Source organism: Alligator sinensis, unplaced genomic scaffold (assembly GCF_000455745.1).
Source record: "Alligator sinensis unplaced genomic scaffold, ASM45574v1 scaffold1048_1, whole genome shotgun sequence".
In the NCBI taxonomy this organism is placed as follows: Eukaryota; Metazoa; Chordata; order Crocodylia; family Alligatoridae; genus Alligator; species Alligator sinensis.
Genome location: NW_005842736.1, coordinates 332004 through 346552, shown reverse-complemented (window position 1 = coordinate 346552; position 14549 = coordinate 332004). Strand labels below are relative to the sequence as shown.

Below are 14549 nucleotides of genomic sequence, written 5' to 3'. Positions count from 1 at the left end.
AGTAACAGAAACTCTTATTTCAACAATTTTTCAGTAAATATAACTACTTTAATACAGTCTCCACATATAGGAAATGTTTTCAGCTGAAAAGCCGATGAGGCAAATTTTACTTTTATTGAACTAATATAAGTCTAATTAAAAGGAAAAAATCATTCACCAGTATGCAATATGAAGGTTGTAGGCTGTAGAGTAGCAATAGTTCTAGTCCTGCAAGACTTCTTTCCAAGTAATTCAAGTACTTGAACAGTTGCATTAGAATTCCTGTACATCCTTCTGTTGAGTTAAGTAGTGATTAGCTCTTGGGTATTGACAAAATGTCCCTAAGCAAAATGTATCCCAGTTTTGTCCAAGTTAAAGTATAGTCAAGAATGAGTGCCAATGGTTAGATTATGCTATTATCCAGAAAGTCTCTGTAAAGTGGCTGCTTATTAGTTAGGCATGTCTCAGTAAAGTGAAATATACTGCAGTAAAAGAAATGTTGAGTTCCCAGCTGCATTTACCAAGGCAGCTTTGACAGTTCTGGTTTAGAGTGGTTCAGCTGTTTAAAATGTCATGTGTAGTGGAAGGATCTTAAACTGCGAGCATACTGAGCCACATTGACCTAAGCATGGCAGGAATTAAAAAACTTACTTTCATATCTGAGGAGAAGAGAATTGTGCTTAGATTTTCTAATGGGCAAGCTAGTATTGGGTTGTGAATAAAACATGTCGCTTTTTCTCATTTGTTAATCCCTGTTTTTAACTATTCATTCTGAAACTTTAAATCCAGATTTAAAATTTTATTAATGGAACAATTTAGTTTCAGTGTCAGTAAAATGTTCTGTTTGATAAGCATTTTTAACTGCTTATTAATCTGATGCATAGCTAAATATCATGCTAGTGGACAACATGCAAACTCTTTGCTCAGCCGACAGTGCAGCAGCCCTGACCAAAAACTCCTTGTGTTATTCCACAGAGCATATCTAGGCAAACTGACATGGTCTTAGTCCTTATTGTACTTTTAAGACTGAAACAAATCTCTACTGGAGAAAATCAGTTTTTGTGATTTAAATCAGACCTCTAAAAAAATTAAACTCTTTTGTATTTTTCTTGTTTGGGTAAAAATCTATAGTACCTTACTTTAATGCAGTGTCTTTAATAGAAGACAAACTGTCAGTTTAGTATTAGTATTCAGTATGTACCTTTAGGAATTGTTAGAAATGTAAAGGTAATGTGCCAAAAGAGATTTCAATCCTGTACTGCAGAAGATCAGTTAATTTTGCACAGTGAATTACAGAGGTAAACTTCTGATATGTAGAGGAAGCTACTTTTGGTCAGGATCATCAGCATGTTAATTTAATATTTGTATTTGATTAAGGACAAACAGTCATGGCAAAATGAATATGAAATTTACAGTTTGCCTGGTATGAAGCATGAGAATATTTTGCAATTTATTGGTGCAGAGAAACGAGGCACCAGCATTGATGTAGATCTTTGGTTAATTACAGCATTTCATGAAAAGGTACGTTTTAGTTTTTACAATAATATTCCCTTTTTTTATCTATTGGTTTTATTATAATGTTTCTGTAGCCTATGAACAACTCTGTCAGTTTGAACTTGAGCTAATTAACAAAATGAAATAAAGGTAATTTCAGTCATCCTAACCCTCGTGGCAGTTTTTGTGACTCCAGAGGCCATGTCCAGCTTACCTGGAGGCCTCAGGGAGCTACAGCCATGCCACTTCTGCAGCTGGGAGCCTGGCCAGCAGCTGGAGTGTGGCTCCGGCCATCCAGGCTCTGGTTTTGGGCAGTGCGTGCTGCCGCCACATGCACCACTCTGCTCTTTTTTAGCATGGGTTTTTCTTGACCCCAGGGTCAAGCCCCCTACCCCCCAGTGCTGCAAGGTAGCAGCATGGGGCATACATACATGTATGGTATGTGGTGCCGCAGTTGGGTCTGTGGCCACATACCACTTATCCGCCAATATCTGAATGCGGCCGGAGAGTCTGTCAGAAAAGTGATTATTATTCTAGCTTTGTCAAACAGGCCAGAAACTTACTTTACTGGCTGACTCGGGTCGCATCCAGACAAGCGTCGATGAGCGGTACGTGGTGCCACAGACCCATCTGCGGCACCACATACCACACATGTAGGCATGCCCCACCTAAAACTAAAATAGATTACTGTATGTTACTATATATATTACATTATAATGCGCAGTTACTTTGGAAAACAGCAAAAATAATTTATTGCAACTTTTTGCTCTTAGGTTGTGGGCATTTTGAAGTGAGCAAATCTTCAACATTTTAACAAATACCCCTCAGTTGTATTGAGTCTCAGATATGGTTTTTTTTTGCTGCAGATTCTCTTGCAGATAAAAATACTTACAATAAGAAACTTTTCAAGAACATAGCTAAGGGCAAGATCTGGCCCATGGAACCATTTGATTTGGCCTACAGACATGGGACTGTGACAGCAGTTGTTCCCTGGTGTCACAGGGAAAAGTCGCAGCAGCAGCTGGGTCCTAGTGTCTGCCTCTTCCCTGCCTGTGACCCATATTGGGTCAGGCTAGCTTTCAGCTTTAAATGTTGCCAACTGCTAGTTAACAGCATTTACTAGTACAGATTCTGCCCAGACTAAATTTCTATTTGGTATTTTCTCTCTCTAACATTTTTTCAATGTTCATTTCTCTGCAAAATCATTTCATGAATTTTTCCTGTTCCTGCATGTTTGCAATGAATAGCTGAATTAAGAAAAAGAAAATGTGGATATCACCTTAATGTCTTAATGCTTCTTTCAGCAGTTTCCCCTCTCACTATCCTTTCCTCTCTCTTTCCTTGTTCTTGGCATTTGAATAACTCTCTATTCAGTACCCCTGCTCTCTGCAAGTCCACTTACAGATTCTCATAAAGTTGGCTGTTGCCTATGAATGTGTATGTCTTTTGGAAAGAGTTTAGTATCTCTGGTGCCATTCTGCCCTGCTTTTTGCTGTAATTTCTTTCAGAAATTATGTTGGAGGTGAACCCATGAAGTTCCTTTGATTCTTTTTTGTGTGCCCAGAACATAAATCTGATACTCTGTTGAAAGCAAAAAAATGTGCAGCATTTTTATGCTATGGTAATTTTTGTTACGTGTTTTTTTTTAATCATCTATTTTGACTGGCTATTTAAAGTTTTTTTTTAAGTATCTACCATGAATTATGTTTTTAAACACCTGTGGGTTGTTTGTGTACTAACTGGGTGCATCTACGCAAGCTATTAATGCAGCTCAGAAAACTGGAGCGTCTTCATCTGTGTCCAGGATCGCAGCAGTTTAAGCCAAGGTGGAGCAGCGGAGGGGCTGGCTGGGGCACGAGAGTACCGAAACTGCGGAGCTGTGTGACTGACCTCCCCCCCCTGTACCAGCCTGCTGCCTCAAACTGCTATGGCCCCATTCACCATCCACACTTGCATTCCTGTGCAGTAAATTACTTTGCCATAAGTATCTTGTGGTGAAGTTAATTTACTGAGCCCTAATACTGGTGCATGTGTAGACAGTGATGCTTTACTGAGGAGCTAATTAGCACCCACTGTGCTCCCAGATGCACCCACTATGTAATTATGTATGCTCTTTCTGAAACGTGTTGGTCTTAACCTCTCTCCTAATTATAAATTGTCTGGAATAGTTTATGGGCAGATCAGAATAAGTTTTACTTTTTGAATAATTTTCTCCCCTCTGCTTTACAGGGTTCATTAACTGACTTTCTCAAGGCTAACTTAGTTTCTTGGAATGAACTGTGTCATATTGCTCAAACTATGGCTAGAGGTTTGGCTTATCTCCATGAGGATATACCAGGTCTAAAAGATGGACATAAACCTGCCATATCTCATAGGTATTCTGTAGTTCAGATATTGTTGCATTAAGTTTGTATTAAGCTTAAGCTAGAAGTATCATCATATCATACCTTAGCTAAGAAATACTCTACTAGTTTATTGGGTAAAAATACTTAAATGAGATTATTAATAAACAAAACGCAGCTTCGCGTATATGAGGAAAATCTGTTTATACATTTTTAATATTAAAATACAGCTTTAAAATGTCAGATTAATATGCATGATATTTTGTGACTATCTATAGCAGTGATTCTCAACCATGGTACCAGGAGAATCCTTATAGGGGTTTCTCAGGGTGCAACTCAATAATAGCACTGTTGGATATAAAACACTTACATGATTCACAAGATAAACCCAGCGATTTCAGAAAGGATTCCATAGTGCCTAAAACATTCTGAATTTTTGTAGTCTGAGTTCTTTGCAACAAAAGATTTTTTCTGTTATTTTTCCAGTCAAAAACCAAGTAAAATTTAAGAAGCAACATTTTCCAAAGGCTGCCTTCAATCTAGCAAGGTTGAGAACCACTGGTTTATAGGCCAGTAAAGGGCATATGTAGGTGCTAAAAGCAGATGTCTTAGTGCACAGTCAGATCTCTATTTCATTTGAATTTGCTTTAGAATCTACTTGGATCACACAGACCCCCCCCCCAGCCCCCACGGCAAAACACAAAAAAAAAAAAAAAAAGTAGCTAGGCTTCATTCTGTACCAGAGAAATTCAGTATGACTTTTGCCATTGACACACTTGCACTCTGCACTTGCTGGCCTTGCATGGAGTCTTTCTTGACGTCAGCGCAACTGCTGTCATAGAATCATAGAAAATTAGGGTTGGAAGGGACCTCAGGAGGTCATCTAGTCCAACCCCAGCTTAAAGCAGGACCATCCCCAACTAGATCATCCCCACAAAAGCTTTGTTTACCCAGGTTTTGAAAAGGATGGAGCTTCCACCACCTCTCTGGGTAACCTGTTCCACTATTTTACTATCTTCCGAGTGAGAAAATTCTTCCTAATATCTAACATAAACTTCCCTTGCTGAGACTGCTGCTCCTTGTTCTGTCATCTGCCACCACTGAGAACAGTCTATAGCTCCATCCCCTGCAAAGTTAGACAACCGCTTAAATTTTTTGTTGGCTTGAGAAATACTGCAGAACTCCTTTTTTTGCTTTTCAAAAATGAAATAAATATTTAAATAGTTTCCATTTTGAAAAAGGAAATACTAAGTGTCGAGTCTATTACGGTGGTGTTGAAAAACAGAAGAATAAGGAAGAGGTGGCTTACTGATAACATAGCTCAGTTTTGATGGGGAGAAATCTGGTTTTTAATCTTCCATGGTTTTTAATTATTCCTGAAAAAAACAATGAAACTATACTTGAAGGTAGTGGGGGAGGTTTTACTCCCACATGCACAAACTTCAGTCTCATTTAGTCACTAATTTGTTTACTAGTTTAATAAAGTCTTGCCTTTATAAAATTAAGCAGTTTAGTTTACTGACTTTTTTATCTTCCATTTTAATGTAAACAAATTCAGCTCATGATAAGTATTCATATCCAAAACTACCTTTACAGCACAGTCCCAGCACTATCCCCATAGAACATATTTCACCATCTTTGAAGTGCTTGCAGTTTAAAAATCAGTTATAATTTAGAAAATGACTACTGATTACATTATTTTGTGTTCTGCTTATTCTGTCATATATGGAGACCATTTTTACTTTTTAGACTGAAAGACAAAAAATTGAACGTTAGGGCTTACACTGTATTTAGCTCAATTTACACCACTTAAATGTATTCGAATAGCATGAATTAAGGATGGGTGGCTGTATTTTGTATCTTTTAGCTTTTGTCGTCACTCCTTTGATGCTGTTTAAATATACTTTTAAAACATGAATTTCAGAGTGTTTTTAGAGTATGAGTCTATAAAGTCCTTTGTTTTGTTGTGTTAACTTTTTTTCTCAAACCTTTTTGATGTTGGATTATTTGAGTAATCTTTCTCTTTTTTTCTCTCTCCCTCTCTCTCTTCCCTTAATTTAAAAGGGACATCAAAAGCAAAAATGTTCTTTTGAAAAATAATCTTACAGCTTGCATTGCTGATTTTGGTCTAGCTTTAAAGTTTGAGGCTGGAAAGTCCACAGGTGACACGCATGGACAGGTAAGGATCTAGACAAGGCTGATTTTACACAAAATAAAATAATTACTCAGCATAAATATAAGTTTTTATGTATGCCTTTATTTGTGAGAACCTACATAATCCATTTTATTTGTGACCTATGAGAGAGAGCATTTTTGCTCATGTCCTAAAGGCTAAAAACAATGTATTGCGTTTCATAATGACTAACACCAGACATACAGTCCTCTGGAACAAATTACTCAGAAAAGTTATAGAATTGTGATTCTTTCCAGGAGATGAGCGCTCTTAACTTCATGTTGTTTAGATGAGTTAGATCACTGGGAGCCAATCTTTTTGGCAGGTGTACCACAAATTAGGCTCCCCCCACTTCATGTGCCACTCTGATCCCCTTCCTCTGCTCAATCTGCTGTTCCGCTTTCTGTTCCCTGCCTGATCATCCCTGCTCTGCTTCCTGATTTATTCTTTATGCCCCCTGCTCAATTTGCTTTTATGTATTCTGCTTCCTGCCTTATCTGCTGCTGTGCTGCCCATCCCCTCCCCAGTGTGCTGCATGCTACACACAGGTTGCCCAGGCCATCTGTGGCACCTGTACTGCAGGTCTGCCATGCTTTAGATAGATAACTAAAAGTAGTCTTACTCTTTCATAACTTGTTCTGAGAGTGTTCTGAAATGAATAGTCCTGTTATCAGCGGCCTGTTTCTAAGCTTCTGACAAATTTTTCTGCAAACTTCATCAATCATTTACTCACAGTAAAAAGGACCCTTATATTTAAATACAGCGTAGTTTTTAAGTTGCAAGTTATATTAAAGGAAAAATGGCCTTTCAGTGATTAAATATTGCTTGGTTTTAGGCACATATTAACAGGTTATTCTTGAAGTGTAAAATCCAGATCTACACTGTGGGGCCCATACTAGGTATTAGAGCTACATATGCAAAATAGTAAAGACTTAAGTATGGCTTTGAGACTGGTACTGAGGTCCTGATCCAGCTCAGGGTCAGTGCATGGGGTCAGTCCATAGGTATAATCTAATGCACTAGGTGCGACTGCCGAGTCACAGTCCTCCGTGCGATCTGGCCCACAGGCCATGGGGCCCCCCATAGCTCTAGAAATTTGGCAGCAGGGGCATGGTGGCAGCATTAATTGCCTTGGCTCTGGGAACAGTTAACACTACTGCTGCTCCTCTGCAACCAAATCCCTGGACCCATTGGGAGCTCCATGGGCTAGAGCTTGAGCACCCCTGGACTAAGGGATAGCTGAGGGCATGCAGCATCTTGCTAGATTGTGTCTTCAGTGAGGGATAGCTGCGATTTTTTTTTTTTTTAAGTTTGAAACAATATTGTCCTTGTACAAACAGAATGATCCTGCCTCAGGACTAGACCTCTGGACTAGAGACCTCTGGTGGTCCCTTCCAGTCCTGGTTTTCTGTGATTCAGTTTTTGGCCCAAAAGAAATGAGAGTTACTTCAATAACTCTTTTTTTTTTTCTTTTTTAAGGTTGGCACACGGCGGTATATGGCTCCTGAGGTATTAGAAGGTGCTATAAACTTCCAAAGGGATGCTTTTTTGAGAATAGATATGTATGCCATGGGACTAGTCCTTTGGGAATTGGCATCACGATGTACTGCATCAGATGGTAAGCCAAACGTGTGATTTCAAAGCAAGTATAACTTGAAACTTTATACGCATTAAAGCAGTAAATTGGCAGTTTTTAATCTGTGTGTGCATGTATGTCCCTAAAACAGTTGTTCTCAACCGTTTTAGACTCTCAGCACCCCTAGGAAAATACTAGCTCTTAGCTTTCACTCATTTCTTGACTATGGAAAAATACAAGAGCAATTCTGTTGCAAAAACCTCAGACCACAACAGGTCAGAATGTTTTTGATGCCCTGGATTCCTGTCTGACATTTCTGAATTTATCTTAAGAAGCATGTGTAGGTGTTTGCATACCTAACAGTGCTAATATTGTGTGAGACACTGAGGTACCCATAAAAGGATCTCTTGGGGCAATGGCTGAGAATCTCACTGCCCTAGAGGGTGCCGTGTCTTTCTTCCGGGAAGAAAAAAATTGGTAGAAGACAATATGGTATCTGACAAAACTGCAATTATACTCTGAAGCTTTAACCAAAGCTAGGGTGTTGCAAGCAAGATTAGGCAAAACATTTTCAGCCTAATTTTTTGGAAAATGCACATTTGTCAAAATGAATTTTGTGGAAAAAGATGAACAAAATGTCTTGATAATTTCTCACGACACTTTTAAATAAAAACCTGTTTCTTGGTTTGTTTTGCAATTTCAATTAATTATAGTGTTAAAATAATTAAGAACTAAATTAAATGTTATTATCCTGAACTTTTAATTTTTGGCTTGCAGGGATTTTTTTTTTTGTTTTCATTGTTTGTTTGTTTTGTTTTTTCAGTGGAGGTGTTATATCTTGAGTTTTACTAGGAACATATTTTGATATTCCAAAAGTTTTTGTGAGAAAAGAAGGCTTAATATGTGCCCTTCTGTATTATGCCTTTAATAAACTGTGAACCCTCTCGAACTCCTTTTCTCCTAGTGCTGCTTCCCAGGGGATTTTCTTTACTAAGGGCCAGACCCTGTTTCCCCTATTGGGTATTTGAGTAGAATTAGGTGCTCAAGTTCAATTCTATTCCACCCTGTTGAAGCCCTAAAAATTCAGTAAAGAATCTACTTTTGTAATGCACTGTCATCGTACCCCTTCCACTGTTGCCCATCTTTCCTTTCCTAATAAACTCTATTTCATGAATATTTTTATTCAGGTTCTGTCTTCACATTCTCAAATAGTTTCTCTTTTGATCAGAATTAAATCAAGAAGAGCCTGTCCTCTACTTCCTTCTTATGAGTCAAAAAGTTGCCCCTAGTTCATTCCACAATTTTTGGACAGGCTATCTTTTTTCTGTATTCTTGTTCCAACAGCTATGTCTAGATCAGTAGTCTGCTGTCATCCTCAAGTCACGTACTGTGGTCGATTCTGTTAATTGATCAAGACCCCTCATTTTTGGCTTCGTGGTCTACAGTAAAATACCTATTATGATATTACACTTATTCTTCACTCCTTTATCTTTATCTGCTCACTGCTCTCCATCCCTTCTTTTTGGAGACCTCAGCTAGAGCCAGCTTCAAATTATGAGAGAACAGAGGTAGAGTTATAAAGACCCTAACATTTATGCCTTCGTACAGAAGCATATAGAGGCTCAGAGTATACGAGCTATCTTTGTGGGCACTAAGCAAAGGAATCTTATCTTGTATACATGAAGCACATGGGCATGTGGGAGCTAAAGAGTTGTGATTATTGGAAGTAACCATTTAATACTGTAGCTTCTCAACTCAAGTTTGTCTCATAACACTAAGCAACTTCGTTTCAGGATGAGCTTTTCCTGACAATAGAAAATAAATTGCTGGACAGTACACTGTCATACGTTAAATTAATGTGCTACCAATTGTCAGAAAAGCAAAACTGACTTTATTTAACATAACATTTACCTTTTTTTTAAATACAGGACCAGTGGATGAGTACATGTTGCCATTTGAAGAGGAAATTGGCCAGCATCCATCCCTTGAAGATATGCAAGAAGTGGTAGTTCATAAGAAGAAGAGGCCTATTTTAAGAGAGTGCTGGCAGAAACATGCTGTAAGTAATAAAATCAGCAAGTTTTCAGAGTCCTCTTCTAGATAGTATCTCTTGAAGTTTAGCTATAACAGTAAAAGCTAATAGATTTTTTTTTTTATCTTGCTGGGATCCTATGACCCCAGCTGACTTCCTACCTTTGGGCGGGGGGGCTGGACTTGATGATCTTCCAAGGTCCCTTCCAGCCCTGATGTCTATGAAATCTATGAAAACTGTTATGTTTTAAAATAAGTGCTAAGGCACTCCAAAGGTGCTTATGAACTTCATTGGTGGGTGAAGTGATATTAAACAGTTCTGGAACAGTAAAAGCTTGAGCATGTAAGAAGGAATTGAAAACAGTGTCACTTAATGGGAAGGGTTAGGCAATGTTAACTATAGGCCTAGCTAATACATTTTAATGTAATACATATACCGTTACATTTTTCTTTAGGGAATGGCAATGCTCTGTGAAACGATAGAGGAATGTTGGGATCATGATGCAGAAGCCAGGTTGTCAGCTGGTTGCGTAGAAGAACGAATTATTCAGATGCAAAAACTAACTAATATTATAACAACAGAAGACATTGTGACTGTGGTCACCATGGTGACAAATGTTGACTTTCCTCCCAAAGAATCCAGTCTATGATAGTTGCACTGGTCATGTATCCGACCAACAGGACTCTGAACTGGAGCTGCTAACGCTATTGAGACTGCTGATATTATTATTCTTTTCAGTGTGAAATGAGGAACGGTAAGTCTTTTTGGAATGTCATTGAGGAGTCTTTGTATTTTCAACCGTGGATCCATGAGACTTACTGCATTCCCTGCATATGCCTGAAGGACATGTGACTAAGAAGTGGTAAAATGTTATTAAGGAACGTAAATGAAGAATATGGACCTATCTTGGCTAATCAAGTGTTTTAAAAACTGACATCAGATTTCTTAATATCTGTCAGAAGAGACTAATTCCTTAAATGAACTACTGCTATTTTTTTTTAAATCAAACATTTCATTTCAGATTTAAAAAAGGGTAACATGTTTTTATTGCATTTGCTGTTGTTTATAAAAATGACTATTGTAATGCCAATATGACACAGCTTGTGAATGTTTAGTGTGCTGCTGTTCTCTGTACATAAACAAAAAGTAATCAAGTGGGATATAGCAAAGAGGCTTCCAAGTATTACTTTAACCTCCCTCAACAAGGTATACCTCAGTTCCAACTCTGCTAAATTATGAGATTGACAACACTAACAAAATTTGAATAATAAATTGATCCATGTTTTGTAAATGATGTATTACAAATTCACTGTGTTATTTAAAAAAAGGGTAAGCTATGCTTCATGCCAACAGTAAATGGCCATTCCTAAAGCAGTGTTTTAGCCTTTTCTTGTGCTAGCTTGTTGTGTATAAAAAGTGCTGGTTTTGAAACAAAAAAAACTTTCTTCCTGTTTTTAGTTTAAAGTTTTTATCTTACCTCCAGTTCCCAAAATATTGCATACGTTTATTTAACTAAATACTATTTAGGTTTGCTGTGTCAGGATTATTTGAAAATTTAAGCATGACTTTTTTAATTTTGTGAGCTGTGACACTGGAAAGCTCTTAATTATTCTTTTTAAAGAAGGCTTTTTTTCCTATTTATGTATGTTAAGGTCTGCTTGGTGTATTTTTCTGTTTCACTAAACAGTGTGCAGTGCAGTGCGTTCTGTATCACTGTTTCAAGATCACCTCAGGAAGCTTTATTACCCAGAATTCCTCACTCTGCTTTGAGATTTGCAACTTCACTACACTTAAGCTTGATGCCATCTTGTCAGAGTAATATCTGATGTTTCTGATGCGTACAATCATGTTGAAAAGTATAGCTACAGATTTCAGATATAACTGTTTAAAATAATTCAGGGATAACTTAGTTATGGTTATAACTTAAAATATGCAATGATTATTTAGAGGTAACTAATGCAAACTTAGGTAGCACAGTCTAGCAAAAAACAAAACTTAAAATTATTTTCACAACTGACTCCAACATTATTTTAGGGTTTAGGAGGTCATGCCTTATTTTTAACATTAAAAAAAAAAAAAGAATTGATGGTAGTTAGGTAGGTGCCAAAGTGCTTTTCATACTTAATATTACACTACATTTATTTGATCCTTCACATCCCATACAGGTCAAGGTGAAGTTTTACTTTCTAAAACACTCTATAGAGTACTGAACCAACAACAGCCAGTATTATGCTATGAATTTTGTCAGATGTGTTGTTTCTTGTTTTAAATCATGCATTAGATTTTTTTAAGGAAGCTTTTAATGTCTCAAATCAGGAGCTCATTGTGAATATTATCTTTAAACAGTTATTTATAAAACCACAAAATACACTCAGTTCTACCTATATATGCACATAACCTCTGGGAACAATAAAAGAAGTTATGTATCAACAAGACCTAAGCAGACTAAGCAGGGAGGGGAAGGAGGGTAATGATAATGTTGTTCTTGTGTAACATACTACCCACTACTGTTTTGCTTGCTCTTTGTCACTATTAGGCCTAAGTTTCACAGTAGCCAGAACCCTTACTCTTTTGGGGTATTGGTACTGTTGGGTGCAACTTGCTCATTTTGTTTATAAAACAAACTACTTCTGCGCCCATTTTCTTGATTTGGATTTTCATTTTGCTTCCACTTTTGATGCAAGGATACAATATTTTAAACGCACAGCAAGATTTAATCATGGCTTAAGAGATCTGAACAAATACAGTCCATATTTTACAACAAACTTTGTACTCCTCTTCCAAGTTTAAACTCCTTCATTAGCAAAAGTAGAAGGAACAGCCTAAACGATGTAAGGGCCAGCTCAGTTATTCAGGATTCAATGCAAAAATCATGCCTTGTTAATGACCTCTGTCATATATGGATGGGCCTTGTATCATCCCTGCATGATCCTTCTTTAACTTCTGCTGATATGGGTCCTAGTAGCCAAGCTGTTTGGGAGCTCCTTTGGTGTTGCTAGTGCACTTCATGTTTGCAAGTGATGTAGGGAAGTCGCGAAGCCTGTCATCAGACAATTTAATGGGATAATATTTATCTTTATATTTTAAAACTCTGCTTTTAGAAATCCCCACAAGTTTGAATGTTGTACTTGTAGTTTTCTGATTTTTAACAACATAGTACAGTATCACTGTGAAAAGGGTGTTCATAGTAACAATGCTTTTATAATTGGTAAATAACTGAAATTTGGTGAGCTGTTCTGATACATAAGACAACTTCTGTTTTGCAGGGCATTTTAACATATGTATTTTTTTTTTACTTACAGTAAATGTAGAAGATGTGCAAGTTAACATAATGCTTGAGCCAGATTTATGAATGAGGACAGGAATAAATAAGATTTAAGCTGGTGAAAATATTTTGGCATTACTTACTAGCAGATGTAGTGACTGTTGTCACTTTACGTACTTTATTCATACAGCATGTATGGTGGTGTATATGTACATGTGTGATCAGCTCCAATGGTTCACCTTGTATTTTGGCTTGTGAAGAAAAGCCAGTCCTATGGCTCTAACTTTCAACTGTTTTTGGCTTGCCTCTGTCTACTTAGATGATTGCTGTATAACTGCCACAGGACTGATGGATTAGCCAGTTTCTGGCTTTACTGAAAGTCCAAGCCCTGCATTATTTTTTACTTTGTTAGATGCTAGGAAATTTTTATATCACACAATGCATGACTACTCTTTGTACACTTATTACTACATGTACCTTAGCATTTCAGAGCAGAGACCGTGCCTCAATTGTTGGAGTTATTGAACTAGCACTGTCATTCATGGTGGTATTTTGGAAACTACAAATCAAGATTAAAAATCACTGCTTTGTATCTTCTGTTTGAGACAGTGAAATCCATGTAAACGTGACTTTAAAATCCAATCTCGGTATGCCAACTAAAATGTAACCAGATAATCTAGTAATGAATTTCATGTTCATGCTAGGGTTCAACAGAATAAATTGCTAAGTATAGTTTACCACGTGGGGTTATCAGTTTGACTGCTTTTTTCCAGTTTCTCTTTTTAACCTTTTTAATGCATTTATCTTTATTAGGAACACTTGGTACAAAGTACAGAAAGCTATATACAGTTTTATGGGCAAAATGATACAAGTAGCATCCTTGATGGAACATCATTTACCTCAGATATTCAACCAGCAGTACAGTTTTTTTTTTTTGCAGTCTTGGTCCATATACTATTCGTTACCTCTCAAGATATTGGTAAGCAGTTATTTTAGCTTTACTCTTTGTATCTGTCAGTGTTTTGGGCACAGGTTGTTGTACTACTGTCAAACTGTACTTGCTCTTTTTCTGCAAGTAACAAAAACAAACCCCCCTGCCCTGAATAAAAGTGATTGTTAAATATTGTACAAATAAAAGTGTATGCTCTTTCTGCCCCCACCGCCCCAAAAAGTTAAATAAAAATTAAGTGACTACTATGACTTGCATATGCCTTTTTTCAAATTTTCCTGTTTCCTCTAGGAGAGAAGAAATTAGCTAGCATTGTTATTCCTTATATGATAGTTCAGCATCAGATCTTGCTGCTTGAAGCAGGTGAGGATGGAGAAAAACATTTGCCACAAACTTCACTTATGTAAGATTTACAGCACTAAAATAGTAGTTGGGCAAAGGCAAATTTTTAACTTGTGCATCTCTTGCATTCCTCACACTGATCTTAATTGTTCCTCTGGTATTACATACTATCTTTTTCTGACAGTAAGAAACAAAGAAGATTCACTTCACAAATTCTAGGCTAGGCTCCTAGGTCAGCCAAGATTAACTGACACTCCCAGATAAGTAATAGTCAGCAACACCAAGGTAAAAATGCCGAAGGATTCCGTTTTCAATATCCTTTTTCCTTTGGATTTGCTCAGACAGTTGACTTCTCGCACCAGACTTCTTTCATCAGCCTTGCTGAAAATTGCCAAAG

General features: G+C 37.3%; 1 protein-coding gene across 1 annotated transcript in view; it reads left to right on the top strand.

Moving 5' to 3' along the window:
• ACVR2A (activin A receptor type 2A) overlaps positions 1-14077 on the top strand; it is an 85879-nt gene extending 71802 nt beyond the window's left edge. Inside the window, exons 6-11 of the mRNA XM_006034398.3 lie at positions 1357-1500; positions 3703-3848; positions 5880-5994; positions 7468-7606; positions 9493-9623; positions 10051-14077. Coding sequence (XP_006034460.1) covers positions 1357-1500; positions 3703-3848; positions 5880-5994; positions 7468-7606; positions 9493-9623; positions 10051-10245 — 870 coding nt within the window. The 3' untranslated portion in view covers positions 10246-14077. The remainder of the gene's footprint in view (positions 1-1356; positions 1501-3702; positions 3849-5879; positions 5995-7467; positions 7607-9492; positions 9624-10050) is intronic.
• The last annotated feature ends 472 nt before the right edge of the window (positions 14078-14549 follow it).